The 14,916-nt window shown below is 44.7% G+C and overlaps 7 protein-coding genes across 7 annotated transcripts; 3 read left to right on the top strand and 4 right to left on the bottom strand.

The window, feature by feature from the left end:
* Positions 1-1,448: 1,448 nt before the first annotated feature.
* On the top strand, positions 1,449-4,470 carry L203_101533 (uncharacterized protein; the record flags this gene model as incomplete). The annotated part of the gene is made up of 12 exons (XM_066210972.1): positions 1,449-1,936; positions 1,982-2,098; positions 2,144-2,404; positions 2,456-2,626; positions 2,670-2,747; positions 2,791-3,262; positions 3,318-3,359; positions 3,460-3,637; positions 3,688-3,994; positions 4,039-4,087; positions 4,140-4,413; positions 4,463-4,470. 12 exons carry the CDS (start codon positions 1,449-1,451, stop codon positions 4,468-4,470), a joined length of 2,445 nt encoding a protein of 814 aa, XP_066067069.1.
* Positions 4,471-4,859: 389 nt separating this feature from the next.
* L203_101532 (uncharacterized protein) lies at positions 4,860-7,814 on the bottom strand (the record flags this gene model as incomplete). The annotated part of the gene is made up of 8 exons (XM_066210971.1): positions 4,860-4,903; positions 4,963-5,068; positions 5,160-5,335; positions 5,382-5,499; positions 5,552-5,839; positions 5,898-6,174; positions 6,506-6,587; positions 6,635-7,814. 8 exons carry the CDS (start codon positions 7,812-7,814, stop codon positions 4,860-4,862), a joined length of 2,271 nt encoding a protein of 756 aa, XP_066067068.1.
* A 181-nt stretch (positions 7,815-7,995) lies between these two features.
* L203_101531 (uncharacterized protein) lies at positions 7,996-9,059 on the top strand (the record flags this gene model as incomplete). The annotated part of the gene is made up of 4 exons (XM_066210970.1): positions 7,996-8,002; positions 8,052-8,069; positions 8,119-8,693; positions 8,760-9,059. 4 exons carry the CDS (start codon positions 7,996-7,998, stop codon positions 9,057-9,059), a joined length of 900 nt encoding a protein of 299 aa, XP_066067067.1.
* A 51-nt stretch (positions 9,060-9,110) lies between these two features.
* L203_101530 (translation elongation factor Tu) lies at positions 9,111-9,753 on the bottom strand (the record flags this gene model as incomplete). The annotated part of the gene is made up of 3 exons (XM_066210969.1): positions 9,111-9,362; positions 9,420-9,550; positions 9,612-9,753. 3 exons carry the CDS (start codon positions 9,751-9,753, stop codon positions 9,111-9,113), a joined length of 525 nt encoding a protein of 174 aa, XP_066067066.1.
* Positions 9,754-9,801: 48 nt separating this feature from the next.
* On the bottom strand, positions 9,802-10,800 carry L203_101529 (elongation factor Tu, mitochondrial; the record flags this gene model as incomplete). The annotated part of the gene is made up of 5 exons (XM_066210968.1): positions 9,802-10,172; positions 10,222-10,285; positions 10,334-10,548; positions 10,619-10,696; positions 10,740-10,800. The coding sequence occupies 5 exons, from the start codon at positions 10,798-10,800 to the stop codon at positions 9,802-9,804; spliced, it is 789 nt and encodes a 262-aa protein (XP_066067065.1).
* Positions 10,801-13,211: 2,411 nt separating this feature from the next.
* L203_101528 (uncharacterized protein) lies at positions 13,212-14,046 on the bottom strand (the record flags this gene model as incomplete). The annotated part of the gene is made up of 6 exons (XM_066210967.1): positions 13,212-13,287; positions 13,339-13,635; positions 13,686-13,741; positions 13,796-13,857; positions 13,909-13,960; positions 14,017-14,046. The coding sequence occupies 6 exons, from the start codon at positions 14,044-14,046 to the stop codon at positions 13,212-13,214; spliced, it is 573 nt and encodes a 190-aa protein (XP_066067064.1).
* A 178-nt stretch (positions 14,047-14,224) lies between these two features.
* L203_101527 (uncharacterized protein) lies at positions 14,225-14,905 on the top strand (the record flags this gene model as incomplete). The annotated part of the gene is made up of 1 exon (XM_066210966.1): positions 14,225-14,905. The coding sequence occupies one exon, from the start codon at positions 14,225-14,227 to the stop codon at positions 14,903-14,905; it is 681 nt and encodes a 226-aa protein (XP_066067063.1).
* Between the last annotated feature and the right edge of the window lie 11 nt (positions 14,906-14,916).

The raw sequence follows: 14,916 nt of genomic DNA, 5'->3' as shown, positions 1-14,916 counted from the left end.
ATACAAAATAGGAAGTGTTTTTAAATTGTGCAGTACATTCTCACTCGTTTCATCGTATCTCGTTTTCGATTGAGGTAATAGTGGAATTCAAGTGGCTGACAGTTCTTGGAGTCTACCATGAATCCATATTCTCAAGAATATAATGCAGCGCATACTCGATATTCAGAGTGAGAAAGCCATTTCAATCTCAACATAATTGCAGATATCGACGAGTTTGGCAGTGGTAACAAGTTACTATAGAGCTCACAGCAATCATCAAAACTCGATACTACCTCATGAACGTACACACGATTGCTACTCTAGCTTTTCAGCTATCCTTATCAACTCGATAATCTTACAACCCAGTCTCTATTTGACATGACGTCCACGCTCTCATTCGACAGCTTCAACGCCCTTGATTAATTTCGTCATTAATCCATCCCAAGAGTCGGATCGTCCAGCAAACACCACTCACAAGTCTCTTAACCTAGGTGTCAAGAGTAAAGCGGGGCTGGGAGTGGAATCAGAAGACATTGAGACCAAGGAGCTTCAAGATCTGTCCGACTGGACTACACAAAGACAACTGCTCTTTCCTTCATCCTCTGAGGATCTACAAACTAAGAGTGCCTCTTCACAGGCTACCACTCATACAGAGTAACAACCTCCCTTTCTCGACTATAAAGACAAGATGGAAGGCTATTTCAAGCAGAAGGGCCTGATCGTTTAGAGGACTACCGGGTGTGATTGCAAGTCTGCGCTCCTGTACCTTCAAGCCAAACATTTCTACAACAGAAAAGGCATCATCAAGCGCTCAGCCAAAGCCGATGCGGAGACGTGTACAAGTTTCGGCCAAGTGGTCACGCTCACATGTTGAAAGCCTGACAGAGGAAGAGCCTGAAGTGCGTGTTTTAAAAAACAATACTCAAGGAAACATATATATATATAAACCATAGAATACTTTTACCTCAGACACTTCATTTCGTGCAACACCAGTGCTACATTTGCTCTATCAAAACGCCGTTCATACAGCCATTCACATCCTCATCACCAACAAAACCCAGTGTGGCACTCCTGTGCCTTCACCCCTTTCCACTCACCCAGTGACGTGTCTTTATTACTCACACCCAAAATCAATAACACGTCATCACCCATCCCATGCTTCCGTTCCCAATCATCTCCTGTTGTTAAGTTTCAGCCCCGTCCAGAGTACCCGGGTGACGTGGCATTCCAGACCGCATCGGCCACCCAGTGTCTCGCTCCTGCGGCAGTTGCCCCTGTTACAAAACATGGCCGCCCGTCGCCCCATGCGAGTGTGCCCCCCCTATCGGTGCCTGAGCGACAGACATCAGCCGCGTTGGCAGTGTGGAGGTCAGGCACGGCCGCACAAACCTTTTGCGGTTGCCTCAAAAACCGCGCTTCTTTGGGCCGTTGCCCAGTAATTGGCAGAAGCTGAAAAATTTGATCCCGCCATGTCGAACCATTCGGCGGACATCGCCGCCTCCACATATGCCTTGGCGGATGTGGGGCCCCAGAGTCGCGGCGGCGAAGGCCGACAAGGCAATGCTCAACCTCACATTCTCAATCACGCGTGGTCGAATCCTTCGTTGACTTTTCCATTATCTCAACATGGCATGGCAACTGGCTTGGGACTGGATGTTGGCAGTTCCATGGACTTGCAAGCGACGCGCTCTCGACGCTCTTCGTTTTCTTCCATGACCGGGCCTGACGACAAGTTTGGTTCGACCCCGCTGCCCGTCGTAGGCATGGAGTATGTGCCGCCGTTTGGTGAATACAACCCTCTGATCGCGACGGGCGACTTGTTCTTGGGCATGAAGAGACAGCAGCCGAAACTGGCGGTACAGACCGAGGGACTGGGTAAGACGTTGACGAGCAAGGAGCGAAGCGCTGGCCGAAGCGCTCCTTATGGCAGAAACAGATCAGAGTCATCGTCGCTGCGGTACGTGTCTTGTCGTCAGTGCAGGCTGATGCGTATGGGTTGTAGATCTGAAGAGGGCGATGATATTGCGTCTCTGATAAGCGCTTCCACAAACTACAGCACCACGCCATGGTCCACGCCATCTATCGCGGGTGGCTTCAACGACATGTCTCTTCATCGTAGGTGAGTAGGCACGGAACAAAGTGACCGACGGGCCTGACTTGCCAGAACGTGCTCCAACACATACTCAACCCTACTGCACGCCAGTCCGTCTCGTCCAATGCTTTCTCGAGCCGGACGGAGCACCTCGATGGTGATGTCGCGACAAAAAAGTCAACCAGATTTCAGACAGGATGTCAGACCGTTTGGTTCTGCGGCTGAGAGACAGGAAAGTGTGCGAAAGGAACTTGCAGAGCAAGCTGAGGAGGTCAAGAGGATTAGCAACAACACTCAACAAGACAAGGCGAGAGCTTTATGGGTGAGACGATGGTAAGTTGCTAGCAAACGTCAACATTTCTTATACTGTAGGCTGTTGTTGAGCTACACTCGATCCGAGCCACACACTGTCCCACGGCAAGGCCTTTACCACTCTTATACCATATCGTGCAAGGAACATGGGCTCAAGCCTATCAACTCAGCTTCATTTGGTAAAGCGGTGAGGGGTGCGTATCCTGGTATCAAGACAAGACGACTGGGTGTGCGAGGCAACAGGTAGGTGATTGTTTGACATTAGCTGTGTTGACAACAAACACAGTAAATATCACTACGTATCTATCCGCCCGGCGATCCAAATTGAGGCAGAGCGCTTGAATGCGTACGGCGATTCCAGCGGGTAAGCTTTCTCGTGTTGGTATGCCGTTTCTGACCATCATCAGCGCATGGCATGTTGCCCCAGAAGATGGATCCATGAATTTTCACTTGGACCGGGCTCGGGCAGAAATAGTCATGGAAGGAGAAGATGTAGACGATAGCGAGGATGAAGATCACTCGTTTGGGAGCGTCCGAAAATCGCCTTTCCCGATCAACCCTCGCGCATTTCAAACGAATCCCACGCGAGATCGGTCGACTTCTATCAACAACGACTTATGTCCGCTTGAATCCCGAGATGATTTTATCAGACGGCATACTACTCCCTCTCTCAGCAGCAGCGGTGGAAACAGTTTACAGGGCGAGTCGCAAGCTCCAGTATATTCTCTTCCGGGATTCCCAACACTGGCAGTCGCAGCGGAGCTGAGCTCTGAAATACAAATGGATAACTTGCAAACTTTTTGGAACATGTTTTGTCAGCATCAGGAAATACTTGCAGATTGTATCAGAGGTCATCATTTTGATCAATTCGAGATGAACGCAAGTTTTATAATGTCAGTACATGTCTGGTCCCTTGCTGACGATGATGATATAGTGTCGAACCTTTTGGTCCACACTCTCTCCCGCTTTAATCCAAGTCTGTCTTCATCCTACTGTATCGGCTATGATTTTTGATGCAATCGCTACAACATACGATGTAGGTCTGACGGTCCTGGTCTTGTGCTAACCTGTTTCAGTACCTCATTGGCAGTCTACTCGAAAATCTCTCTTTGCCTTTGCCCGCGTACAGTCAGTCTTCACTTCGCAACTTGGCTGAACACTTTGAAACAATCATGGAAGAGTCTCTCGGCAACTTCCCATCTGAATTTTATGAAAGCAAAGTTGAACTCTGTGCCCGAGTGGCTCATCTTTTTAGTGATTAACTGAGTAAACTTCGTTTGATCACCTTGCTCACCATTGCGTAGTCCGATTCATTGATCTTCATCAGCTCACCACCGCGTTAGGACCTATCCTCGCAAACCAATCTCAAGTTCAGATGATGCTAACTACTTGGGAAAATCTTGATATCCGTAGTGTCAGCGATCAGTGTGCACTTTCGTGTCATTGTCAGCAAAAGCTGCTTGAAACTGTTCTTGAAGATTATCACCAGTGGCTCAAGGCAACAGAGGCAGGTACATCAAGGACTGGAGCGGCAATTGAAAGTCTCGGTGATTGGATTAATACAATGCTGTTGAAGGTGCAGCACAATGCACCCAGGCTAACGATGAGCGAGTGAGTTGAATGGTGGGATGTAGTTATCACTAACCCTGTTGTAGCATCGTCGTCAAAGTTGGATTTGTCACCTCTCAAGTCATGAGAGATTTTGTCAGCTTCATCAATTTTGACCATACGAGAATAACTCTGATTAATTTCTTAGACTCTTAAAAGCGACCCGTCTTTTGGACTTTTCCAGCTTGTAAAGACTTGGGTGGACGATTGGGTTTCCATCGTTGCTTTACGGAAGAATAAATTGTCAACAAGGGCCGGTGTAGAGCCACCTGATTGTCGTGTCTATCCAAAAGCGGAGGCACCGTCTATGAGTGTATTCATTCCTCTGCACAGTGACACTGCCGATCCCGACCTGACAACGGCCATGCCATTCTCTCAAAAATCTTCTATGTGGCCTCAGCCGATTACTAATGGTTATCAGAGTCAGTATGGACAATATCATACCTTGCCACACTTTAACCACGAAGATAGTCATCTGATGCCTCGTCCGTTATTTTCAGAAGGTGGGCAGCCATAAACAATCTCAGAATTATACATCGTGTCTAGAAAAGGGACAATCTCTCTTACAAAATTCTTTCTTGGATTCTCTACCTCTCATATATCATGGACTTGATGGATGGAACGGAATGTAAATACTGTAAAGAACTAAATGTCCTAACACATGTGTCTTTGACAGCACATGGATGAATGCATAAATACATTGATAAAATTAAACATAGTTTGCAAACTTTATATTATGGGTAAACGTGATACAATGAATTACGATACAAATTGTCAATGTCTTGTTGTTCATTGCTGTACAAGTTGCCAGCGGGTATCTCGTCTAGTATGCAAGTACACTTCCGTCATTTCTGACCTATTGTTACGTCTAGTTCTCCAATCCCCGCATTTTCCTGGGAATAAATTGGTCACCTGTCATGAGGTATATTACCATGTTGAATAATATTGTCGGTTGTCTTGTAGCCACTCACGAGATATCTTTGACCTTGCTGCAACAGATCCTTGCCAAGTTTCTGTGCTTCCCAAATATTGAGCATTCCGCAGCGAAATGTACCACGTGAGCCCTGTTGTGCATCTCTAAACCGAACCAGTCTGAAACATCGTACATTGCGAGGTGGACACAAGGTCTAGCTTGGGTGAATCTTCACTGCTGTTATATAAAACTCACCTGTAGTTCGTTTTCTATCTCGACGCGCCCCTCTTCAATTTCGCGTTTCAACCGAAATTCAGCGCATCGAGCTACATATCCTACTTTGTTCGATTGGAGGGTTTTTGCGCGAGCAATCATATCTTTTGCGTCTAGAAGATCGTCTAAATCACTTTCAATATCATCCGGCTCATCATCTGTTTGTTCGATTAGTTAAATAAGTAAGAGCTCAATTATACCTACAATTCACGCAGTTTATTTCTAGAGCATACTGGGTCAAAACACTGACCACATCGTGCAATTTATCCATCTGTTTTGTTAATTGCTCTTGAAGGCGCATTTGTTCTCCAATGTAGTGCTCCTGAGTAATATGGGAACATTAGCGAAAACATTCAATAGCTAAAGATCCATACTTTCCACTGTTCCTCTCTTTCTGTCTCCTCCTTCTGATCCCAAGGAGGTTCTTTTGAATTTTTGTCTCCATTCGTATAAGCCAGAGGATATACTCTGTCAATTATGATGTCCATAAGTGTAACAATGCCGCCGTCAACTGAAAGACTTGACAAGCTGGCGATGAAGGGCCTAGGCTGCATGCCAAGTCGAGAATCCCACTTGGCAAGAGAGGTTGAGTTCCCTGACAAGACAAGGCGAGAAGAGTCAAATGCATCCAAAACATCGGTTCCATCATTTTCTGATTCAAGCTAAGTATAAGGCAGCAAATATCAACACACAATTGCTGCACGGAATAGAATGATTTACCTTGGCTCCAGTGATGGCTAATTTGCGTCCAATTGATATCTTACCCTTCTTCACTGCGCGAGACAGACATTCATCAATTTGTGCCCGTATAGGATACCATCCGTCTGTCAACACGAGGTAGATTATTTGTTTGCTCTTGTCGCCCTCGCCTTCATCCTCATTCTCGGCGCAGTGGATGTCATTGACTACAAGAACCATAGGTAAGCTTGGAGATGAGTCATGCTCTTGTATGCGTTTGATCAAAGAACGTTGTGCCACGCCACATTCACGCTCATACCTGATTGTCAGTCCATCGTACTTTAATTCATTGACTCACCTATACTTGAGCTGATTGATAACTTCGTTCCAGTTCCATTTCTCAATATAGATTGCTGGTTTTGCTTGAACTTCTCCTGCCAATTTCCACAAAATTTGACTCCAGTGACAATTCACCCATTTTTGGGTAATAGTGTCACATCCATCTTTTTGTAGCAGCTTTAACGCCTGCTCAGTACCAAAACAAGAGCCATCATCGAGAATGAAGTGATGGAAGATGGCGTTTTTGGGATGGATGAAGCATATTTCCAAGGGTCTAGAATTAGCTAAAATCAATCGAAACATTAACTTACATTCCTAATTCTACAAGCTCTTGATGTGTATTGTATTGTGGATGTAAATGTGATTCTTTAAGGGAGTTTCTACGGAATGAAACTGTAGTCATGAGCTCGAAATATCGACCTACTCGTATTCTAGCTCACTTGATAGATCGAAAACAGATGTGAAAGTTTTCTGCGGGGGCTTTGGAGTTGTATCAATTTCTCTTGGTTTTGCCGTCGTTGTTCGGAACGGAGTGATGAATCCGCGCTTGGATTTCTTCACTGTCGGCGTTGCACCAAGACCAATTCGTCGAGCTGATCCCGAAGGGGTTTTGATTGAAACAGATTTTCCTTTGTTGGAATAGGTGTTGGTTGTGGTCGATAATGGTAAGCGGGAAGGGGTAGAAGGCTGTAGAGGTATCATTCGAATTGTATGAGGCCTAGAAGGCGAAGCAGAATCAACGTCTTCAAATAAAGACATGACTCTCGCAACACTAGAGATCCTTGGCAGAGCGTTTTTGTCAGATCCAGATGAAACATGAGATTGGGAAAAACGCGGTTCGGGACTTGAGGCCATAGGAAATTGTTGAGACTCGCTTGAATGCTCTATATCGTGAAACAATTTAAGAGCTTGTTGCCGAGCAGCGGAAGATGGAAGAGGAACAGCAGCGCCGCGACCTGTTTGGAACCCAGATTTGGTTTCCGTCAATTTCGAGCTTTTCAGAGAGTCTGATGATGCTTCGAGATCAAAGGTCTGCTCAGGTGCAGAATCTATGTCTGCCAGAAGCGCTAGAGCCCTTTTTCGTGCTGAGATTGAAGGCAACGGGACAGCAGTTCCCCTGCCTGTTTTGAAACTGACTTCAAACCCATCAGAAGGGACAAGGCATGGTTGAAGATTAGATGGTGAAAGAGATTTTGAGACAGGTGAAGAATCTATTGTCTTTTGCAATGAGAATAAAGAAGAGTTTTGAGCAGGCTGTTCCGAGATACCTTCTTCATAACTCGCCGGATATATGGAATTGAAAGGCTTCTCATCCAATCGGGAGCGTTTTGTCGGAGGCGGCAATACCTCAATTGCTTGTTGGTCATTATTGTCGTCCAAAAATCTCTTTGCCTTTTCCAGCGCATCTGTTGAAGGAGGAGGAAGAGACTTGCCTCGGCCTGTGGAAAAAGCAGCTGCGAAAAGATGTTGAGGCTGGTTGAATTCTATTGACTTCTTCAACACATTTTGCTTGGATTGATTTTGCGACTGAGTTGGCCCATTGTCGTCTTCAAAACTGTCCAAGTCATCCAGATCCTCTGCAGTTATGCCATATAATAGATTGTTTATGTCCTCGGCCATGCTATTACTTATGGTTTCTGGCCAAAGTACAGATATAAATGGAACAAAAGTCAATGATAAGGATGGAAAGAGTGCAAGAGTCGCGTTGACTGTTACGTAAATATATCTTTTATCACTTGAAATTTCTGAACCGAAATTGAATAATTATAATTGAAGTTGTGAGAGATAAAGATAGAAACGAATGCTAGGTAAGACGAGAAACCAAGCTGTAACAGATCATTGACTAACCATTACCAGACCAACAGCTCAAGGAAGGTCAGCATTGAGCTTACATGAATTCTGCAACGCTAAAACTATCATCCAGCCTTGCACAATTGTCGTTTGACTTGTCACAATGCCCTCAACTCTATGGCTTCCACACAAAGTAGCATAGGAATGCTCCCAGAGATAGGGGCAGCCTTTAACCAGCTTCTTGCTAATCTTCGACAATCTTTTACATCCTTGGGTATAGCATTCAAGCCACCAGTCACAATACCAGCTGCCATCCAGCAACTTGAGAAAATCACCCAGCAGATGGAACAGCTTGTCAGCTGTGTCTTGATCGTTAGGGGAGAATTACACCAAGAATGGAACCTAGGCCTTTCTACTATTGAGGCAGAATTAGAAAGACATCTGGATGTTCTCGAAGGTGAAGGTGATTATCTGCCTTCGACAGGTATGGTTTGGGAGGCTATTGATCGCCTAGCAAGAGATCTTTCCAAAGATGAAAAGTCAGCCGTATTAAAGAAGTGGAAGCTACATCAGAACACTGTTGAAGACGCATGGCAAGAATTCAAAGATCTTTTAGAATGCAAAGGAGAGAATGACGACGGAGGCTGGGATGAGTTGGGCCTTGGCGAAGAGCCTCTATCGGATGAAGAGAGATATCGAGCAGAAACAGTAGGTTTATACCCACTATAATCTCACTAACAATTCTAGGCAAAACCACTCCTTGCGCTTCATCAGCTTTTGCATGCTAGTATACCAAGATATCTCGATCAATACCAACACGATTTTCAGCCGCTTATAACCCTTTCAGCAACTTTTGTCAGCGATTATGATGATGCCGTCTCAGCCATGCACTCGAAACAAGATGAAAAGGATATTGACATTGCTTTGAATAAATTAGAGGAGACGTCAACACAACTGGCAAACAAGTTTAGAAAGCAGTCAATTGAGAAATGGAAGGAGCGATATGATCAGGAGAAGGGCAAATGGTCGAATAGGAAATTCGATATGAGTTCACTGGTTGCTGCTATTGAGTAGGGCGTACGATACATGCGAGTGTGCTGTTAAATATTGAGGTTTCTAAAACCTTTACTCATATACTTCTGAGACAATACCGGTGCCAATAGTCTTTCCGCCCTCTCGTAGAGTGAACCGGGATCCAGATTCGAGAGCAATATCGTGAACAAGGTCGCCAATCATTTCGACATTGTCGCCAGGCATGACGAGTTTTTCGTGAGCACCTTCAGTCCCTTCAGGGAATGTGAGAGCGCAAGTAACGTCGGTTGTACGGATAAAGAGCTGAGGTCGGTAGTTGGCCATAAAGGGGGTATATCGACCACCCTCTTCTTTAGTAAGGATCTGGAGATGTTAGCGTGATTTGCTGAGGTGTAAACTTACATAAATTTGAGCTTTGAATTTTTTAACACTCTTGATAGAACCAGGCTGAACCAAAACTTGTCCACGTCTAACCTGCTCCCGTTTGATACCTCTCAGAAGGGCACCCATGTTGTCACCAGCCTCACCACGTTCTAACTCCTTGTGGAACATCTCTGATTTCGTCAATAGCATCCTTGAAAAGAATTTACGTACCAATGCCAGTGAGAATAGTTTTTGTAGAAGGGCCAAGGCCGACAATTTCCACCTCAGAGCCCTTAGTTATAGTTCCACGCTCAACCTTGCCGGTTACGACGGTGCCTCGACCAGAGATGGAAAAGACATCCTCAACATACATCAAGAACGGTTTATCAAAGTCACCTTGAAAATCAGCAAAAGTCTTCAGTTACTTTGACATACGAGGGGGGACATCAAGCCATTCATCGGCTTTCTCCATAAGCTCTTGAATCTTCTTGGCACCTCTCTCAGGATCGCGACCCTCAAGAGCAGCGAGGGCAGAGCCCATGACGATAGGAGACTCTTCTCCGTCAAATCCGTACTCGCTGAGCAATTCCCTCATCTCCATCTCGACTAACTCAAGCATTTCAGGGTCGTCAACCTGGTCGACTTTGTTGATGAAAACGACAAGTTTCTTGATACCAACTTGTCGCGCAAGGAGTAAGTGTTCACGGGTTTGAGGCATTTGGCCGTCAGTGGCAGACACGACAATTATGGCACCATCCAATTGAGCAGCACCGGTGATCATGTTTTTGATATCTGGGCAAAGTTAGAAACGATAAGCTGCTAATCGACAAGCCAAACTCACAATCAGCGTGACCTGGACAGTCGATGTGTGCATAATGTCGCTTGGGTGTTTCATACTCAACGTGCTACAAAATATTAGACGTCTGAGGACTATCTCATCCTAGCAAACTTACCGCAGTACTGATAGTAATACCTCGAGCCTTTTCCTCGGGAGCCTTGTCAATTTGACTGTAATCCATGAACTTGCCACCGCCTTGCTCAGACAAATACTTTGTGATGGCAGCAGTCAATGTAGTCTTGCCGTGGTCAACATGTCCAATAGTGCCGATGCTGCTTGTAAGCGTTTGCTTCCAAGGACTCAACTCACTTAAAATGAGGCTTGGATCTGCTAAATTTGCCTCCAGCCTCTGCCGCATAGCTACGAATAGGCAAAATTTGGGAGGGCGGAATCGCCTTACTGAAGCGAGGGGTCACAAGCGGCCTGGAGACAAATGTCCTCGCAGAGGAAATCGACGAACCGGCCACAGAGCGTACAGCTTGATAATTGTCAACCAAAAGTCTTCAAGGCTCTAAACATACCTCTGGGCTCAACTGTTTTCAATGAAGGAGCGAGACGGGTTTGGAAAGCGTTTCGCAACATTTTTCTTAACAATTGAGGTTTTATAATTCTCCATTTGTAAATTTTGAGACTTTTTAATAATGGAAAGAACCGAAATCTAAAAGGGGCGTGCAAATAAATTATCCATCTAAACTCCGTTCATATTTGTGGCATAGGGATATGTGGAGGTGGAGGTTGAATTCTTAAATACTTTTGTGGTACTTTTATGGGTGATTTCAACGAATATTATATTTTTGGTAGGTTCAAGTCATCTTGAGACGGCCATACAAGGGCTATCTAAAGCTGACTGAATGTGAAAATTTGTTGTTTGCAATGTTAGCGGCTACAGAAAACTCTGGATGTAAAGAGATATTTGACTTTGCTTACTTTTTAGTTGAATAGGCAATTATTCAACATGTTTTGTGTTTCATTTATGCTGAATAATGACTCTAGGCCAGCAAAATAGTATGGAATGCCTCAGAAGAGTGATGAGGGTCAGTCAATGATATCAATGAGAAGAAAAACTCGGTTGACGTGCATGTACTGGTCAATATCGCTCAAATGTCTGACTTTGTCTCAAGCTTGTCGCAGAGGCAGACCAAGCCGTCAAATATATGATCAAGAAAGCCATAGCTGAAAAATATTCCAATTATAGATTGTGGGTTCCCGTTGACCCAGTTTGGACTCTGGCCAGTATTGGCAAAGAGTCTTACCAGCTGCTGGTTGCCCTCCTCTTACCAACGAGTTTACATGAATCGAAGACACCCGATCGATGTAAGTTGACATGATCGACAATGTTTCTGAAAATCAGGGCACCATGAAATGAGCTTATTTATAAAGCTCTGCTGTCAATTGCTTTATACACCTCAAGTGAGTACATGGTATCCTTCTGCCGCTGACAGATAGCCCCTTTTTTGCTTACTCTGTTGGAGGAGTCGCACATGAGTCAAATTTCGTTGTTGGAGTAACCGCTCGACTTTTTTTTAAATGAGATTGTGAGTATCTTTATATACTTTTGAAGTCATCTTGGTAAAACCATATAGTTTTCTGCCTTTCTGAGAGGAGATACCATTCTAAACCGTACAATCCTGCTTCCGCTCACCGATAAAACTCCTCAGCCACTTGTATCTCTGTCTCAATCTGTGATACGAGTTGAATGTAAGTTGGCTGTTATAATCGTTTGATCTAGAGTACTTGCAAGGGGCTCGGATTGTAGCATTTCCACTCTTGCTGCTAAAGCGGCCACTTTCATGACATGTGAGCGAACCTAGTAAAAACATCGAGGACGGTGTCATAGCCTACGCTCTTGGGAGTAAACGGGTAGTTGCATTCACTAACTAACAAACTAGCTACGGAATCTGCAATATGTAATGCTGCCGCAATCGCTGCAGATCAACTTGACATTTATTAGTGAGTGTACTTGTTTTCTTGTTTTTTTAAAAAAGAAAATACGAGAGTTATGATGACTGGCATGAAATTGTTAAGGATGCTGGCTGCTATCCTTGGGATGTCTGCGTTAGTATACTATAGAAATCAATGGCTAACCCAGAAGGCTGGTGTCATAATTGTACAAGAGACAAGTGGCTACTTATCTGGTGGCAAAGACATCCTAAACGATCCAATCGAAAAGATTTTGATGGGGAAACAATTTATCTTTGTTCACGCTCACGCTCCTCTTGTATGGGATGTAAATGTTTGTTTACCATCAATCCGTTTAAAGATATAAATACAACCAGGACAAATCTGCAAGGCGGATTCAAGAAAGACTAACCCGGGAATTATACAATGTTGTAGAGTGGACAAACGAGGATATGTTGCGACAACTAGGTGGTAGAAACCTAAAGCATAAGTAAAGGATTTCAGTATTGTCGATAATCCAACATGACGATGCAACGGCTATTGCCATCATCAAGTCTCTAGATAGTTGGCTACGTATAAAACCACCATATGACTGCCAAATGTAATAGTGGATGAAGTTGACACTTCCGCTTTTATTCATGTCATTACTCTTATATGCTATGACCAAGCACATTCAAACGCGCAAAAGGAATATTACAAGAAGTCGGCCGCAGCCTTCCTCTTCTTCCCCACGCCACTGTTTTCAAATTCATTCCCATCTAGAGATGGAGAAACGTATCTATAGCGAGGTTGTTGGGCACGTTTTTCAAGCTAACACGTCAACAACAGTCACTCAAGACGTAAACTCACTGGCGAGGCAGATGTATCTGGCCAGATGATTCCGTCTCGGGGCGCTTGAACTTCTACGGGCTTGCCATCGTTTATCGAACGGGTAGAACTTGCCAGCGGTGCAGCTTTGGATCCAGCATTTAATGCTGACACAGGTGTGTACGGCGAAGTTGACGGAACAGGGATTGAAGATATATCCTCTGGTGGGAATGGCGGTCGGAAACCAGGTGAACTAGATGTTAGTTACGCTTCCACTATATCAAAACTTACGCGCTGAGAGGAACAGCACCTGGGACCATGGTGGGAGGTGGCATTCCTGGAAATGCAGCAGCAGGCGGAAATCTGTGTAGTAGTTTGTTAGCGAGAGGATGTGCTATTTGAGGCTGAACTTGCCCTGGAGGGAAGGGAGGAGGAGCTCCAGCAAATGGAGGGAAGGGCATAACTGGAGCTTTCTTGTTTCTCGTCGCCATCAACATCTTGTGTTGTGCCAAGGCTGTTTGTAAGTCTGCTTCCGGAATAACGTTATAGGAGTGCCTTGGTCGCTTAGCTGCTGCTGCTGCAGCAAGCAAAGCCGTCCCTGCCTCGGATTCTTTCCTTGCTTTCCATTCTGCTTGAGCATTTGCGGGTACACCTTCCATACCAAAGATTTCAATATCATAACCATCTCGCCCAGGAAGAGTGTTTGTAAGGCTATCATATTCTATTAAGCCTCTACGCAATAAAAACACAAGAAAGCTCACGGCTCAGGCTCGCACTTATGTACCTGTTGACTGTGAACCATCAAACCACCCGCTGTCTAAATCCATATATCAATCATGATAGAATGCGTAATTACCATTATTCTACTCACATTCAATTTTCGAGGACAAAGTTGGCATTTGAAATGCTTTGACTTTTGATGTTGTAGGAGGACTTAATCATCCATGAATAAAGTCTTCATGGCGAACGAAGAGAGATACTAACCTTTATCATCCTCAAATTCTCGCTCGCAGTACCAACACCACGGTTTCAAGACCTTCCCGAAAAGTATCAGTGACAGACAAAATAGTAGCCATGAATTGATGTGCTCACAAATGCCTGAGACTTCTTCTTCTTACCCATATTGAAAATTCTGTTTTGATAAAGAATAGATGGAAGGATAAAGAGAAAAATATCGAGGAAGGAAGTGTATCAAAATGGATGGAAGTAAAATTTACGTAATTTGACATTATTCATTTTCTGTCACTGAAAAATGAATATAAAACATTCAAAAGAAAAGTCACCTTATTAAATTGACATAATGTCCTATATATCTCCTGCTCTAACAGTTCGTCGTATTCATACAACTATTTCTCGCCAATCCCATGTAGGCAAGGTCCCAATTCCAATCCCTCCCTCGGTCTCGCTCACCCTACCTGTGTCCTCCATCTCACCCCAAACACATTCCGCCGCTATAGAAGCTCAGCGCTTCTTCACAATTACTGGTCCGCTTGGCTCGACTACCTTACCAATCTCTCCTTGCATAATTCTCTCGTCTCCAACCTCAGACACTCCTGCTCTTGTTGTGTCTGTTCATGACTCTTCCATCAAGGCTCAGCGTAGTCTCTGGGGTTTAACCCGCACACTGCTTAATAATGCCGTGACCGGGGTCTCCACTGGATTCAGTCTTGAAGTGAAGCTGGTTGGCGTAGGATATAGAGCAGCACTTGAACCTATTCCAAAGGTTTTCTTGGATTTGGCTAGACAAAATGCTTCCCAAGAAGGACAAGCCCTTCCAATCGAACGGCTAAACATCAAACTCGGCTTTTCCCATCCTGTTCTTATTGATGTTCCTCCCGAGATAAAAGTCACTTTACCTGCGCCCACAAAGATTGTCTTGAGTGGGACAGATAAGCAGAGGCTGGGCCAGTTTGCAGCCAAAATCCGTCAATGGAGAAAGCCAGAGCCATACCGAGGAAAGGTAAGTGTATGCCTAATTTAGGATCTACTAAC

This window comes from Cryptococcus depauperatus, chromosome 2 (genome assembly GCF_001720195.1).
Source record: "Cryptococcus depauperatus CBS 7841 chromosome 2, complete sequence".
Classification (NCBI taxonomy): domain Eukaryota; kingdom Fungi; phylum Basidiomycota; class Tremellomycetes; order Tremellales; family Cryptococcaceae; genus Cryptococcus; species Cryptococcus depauperatus.
The sequence above is the reverse complement of the archived record's forward strand: the minus strand, read 5'-3'. Positions and strand labels throughout refer to the sequence as shown.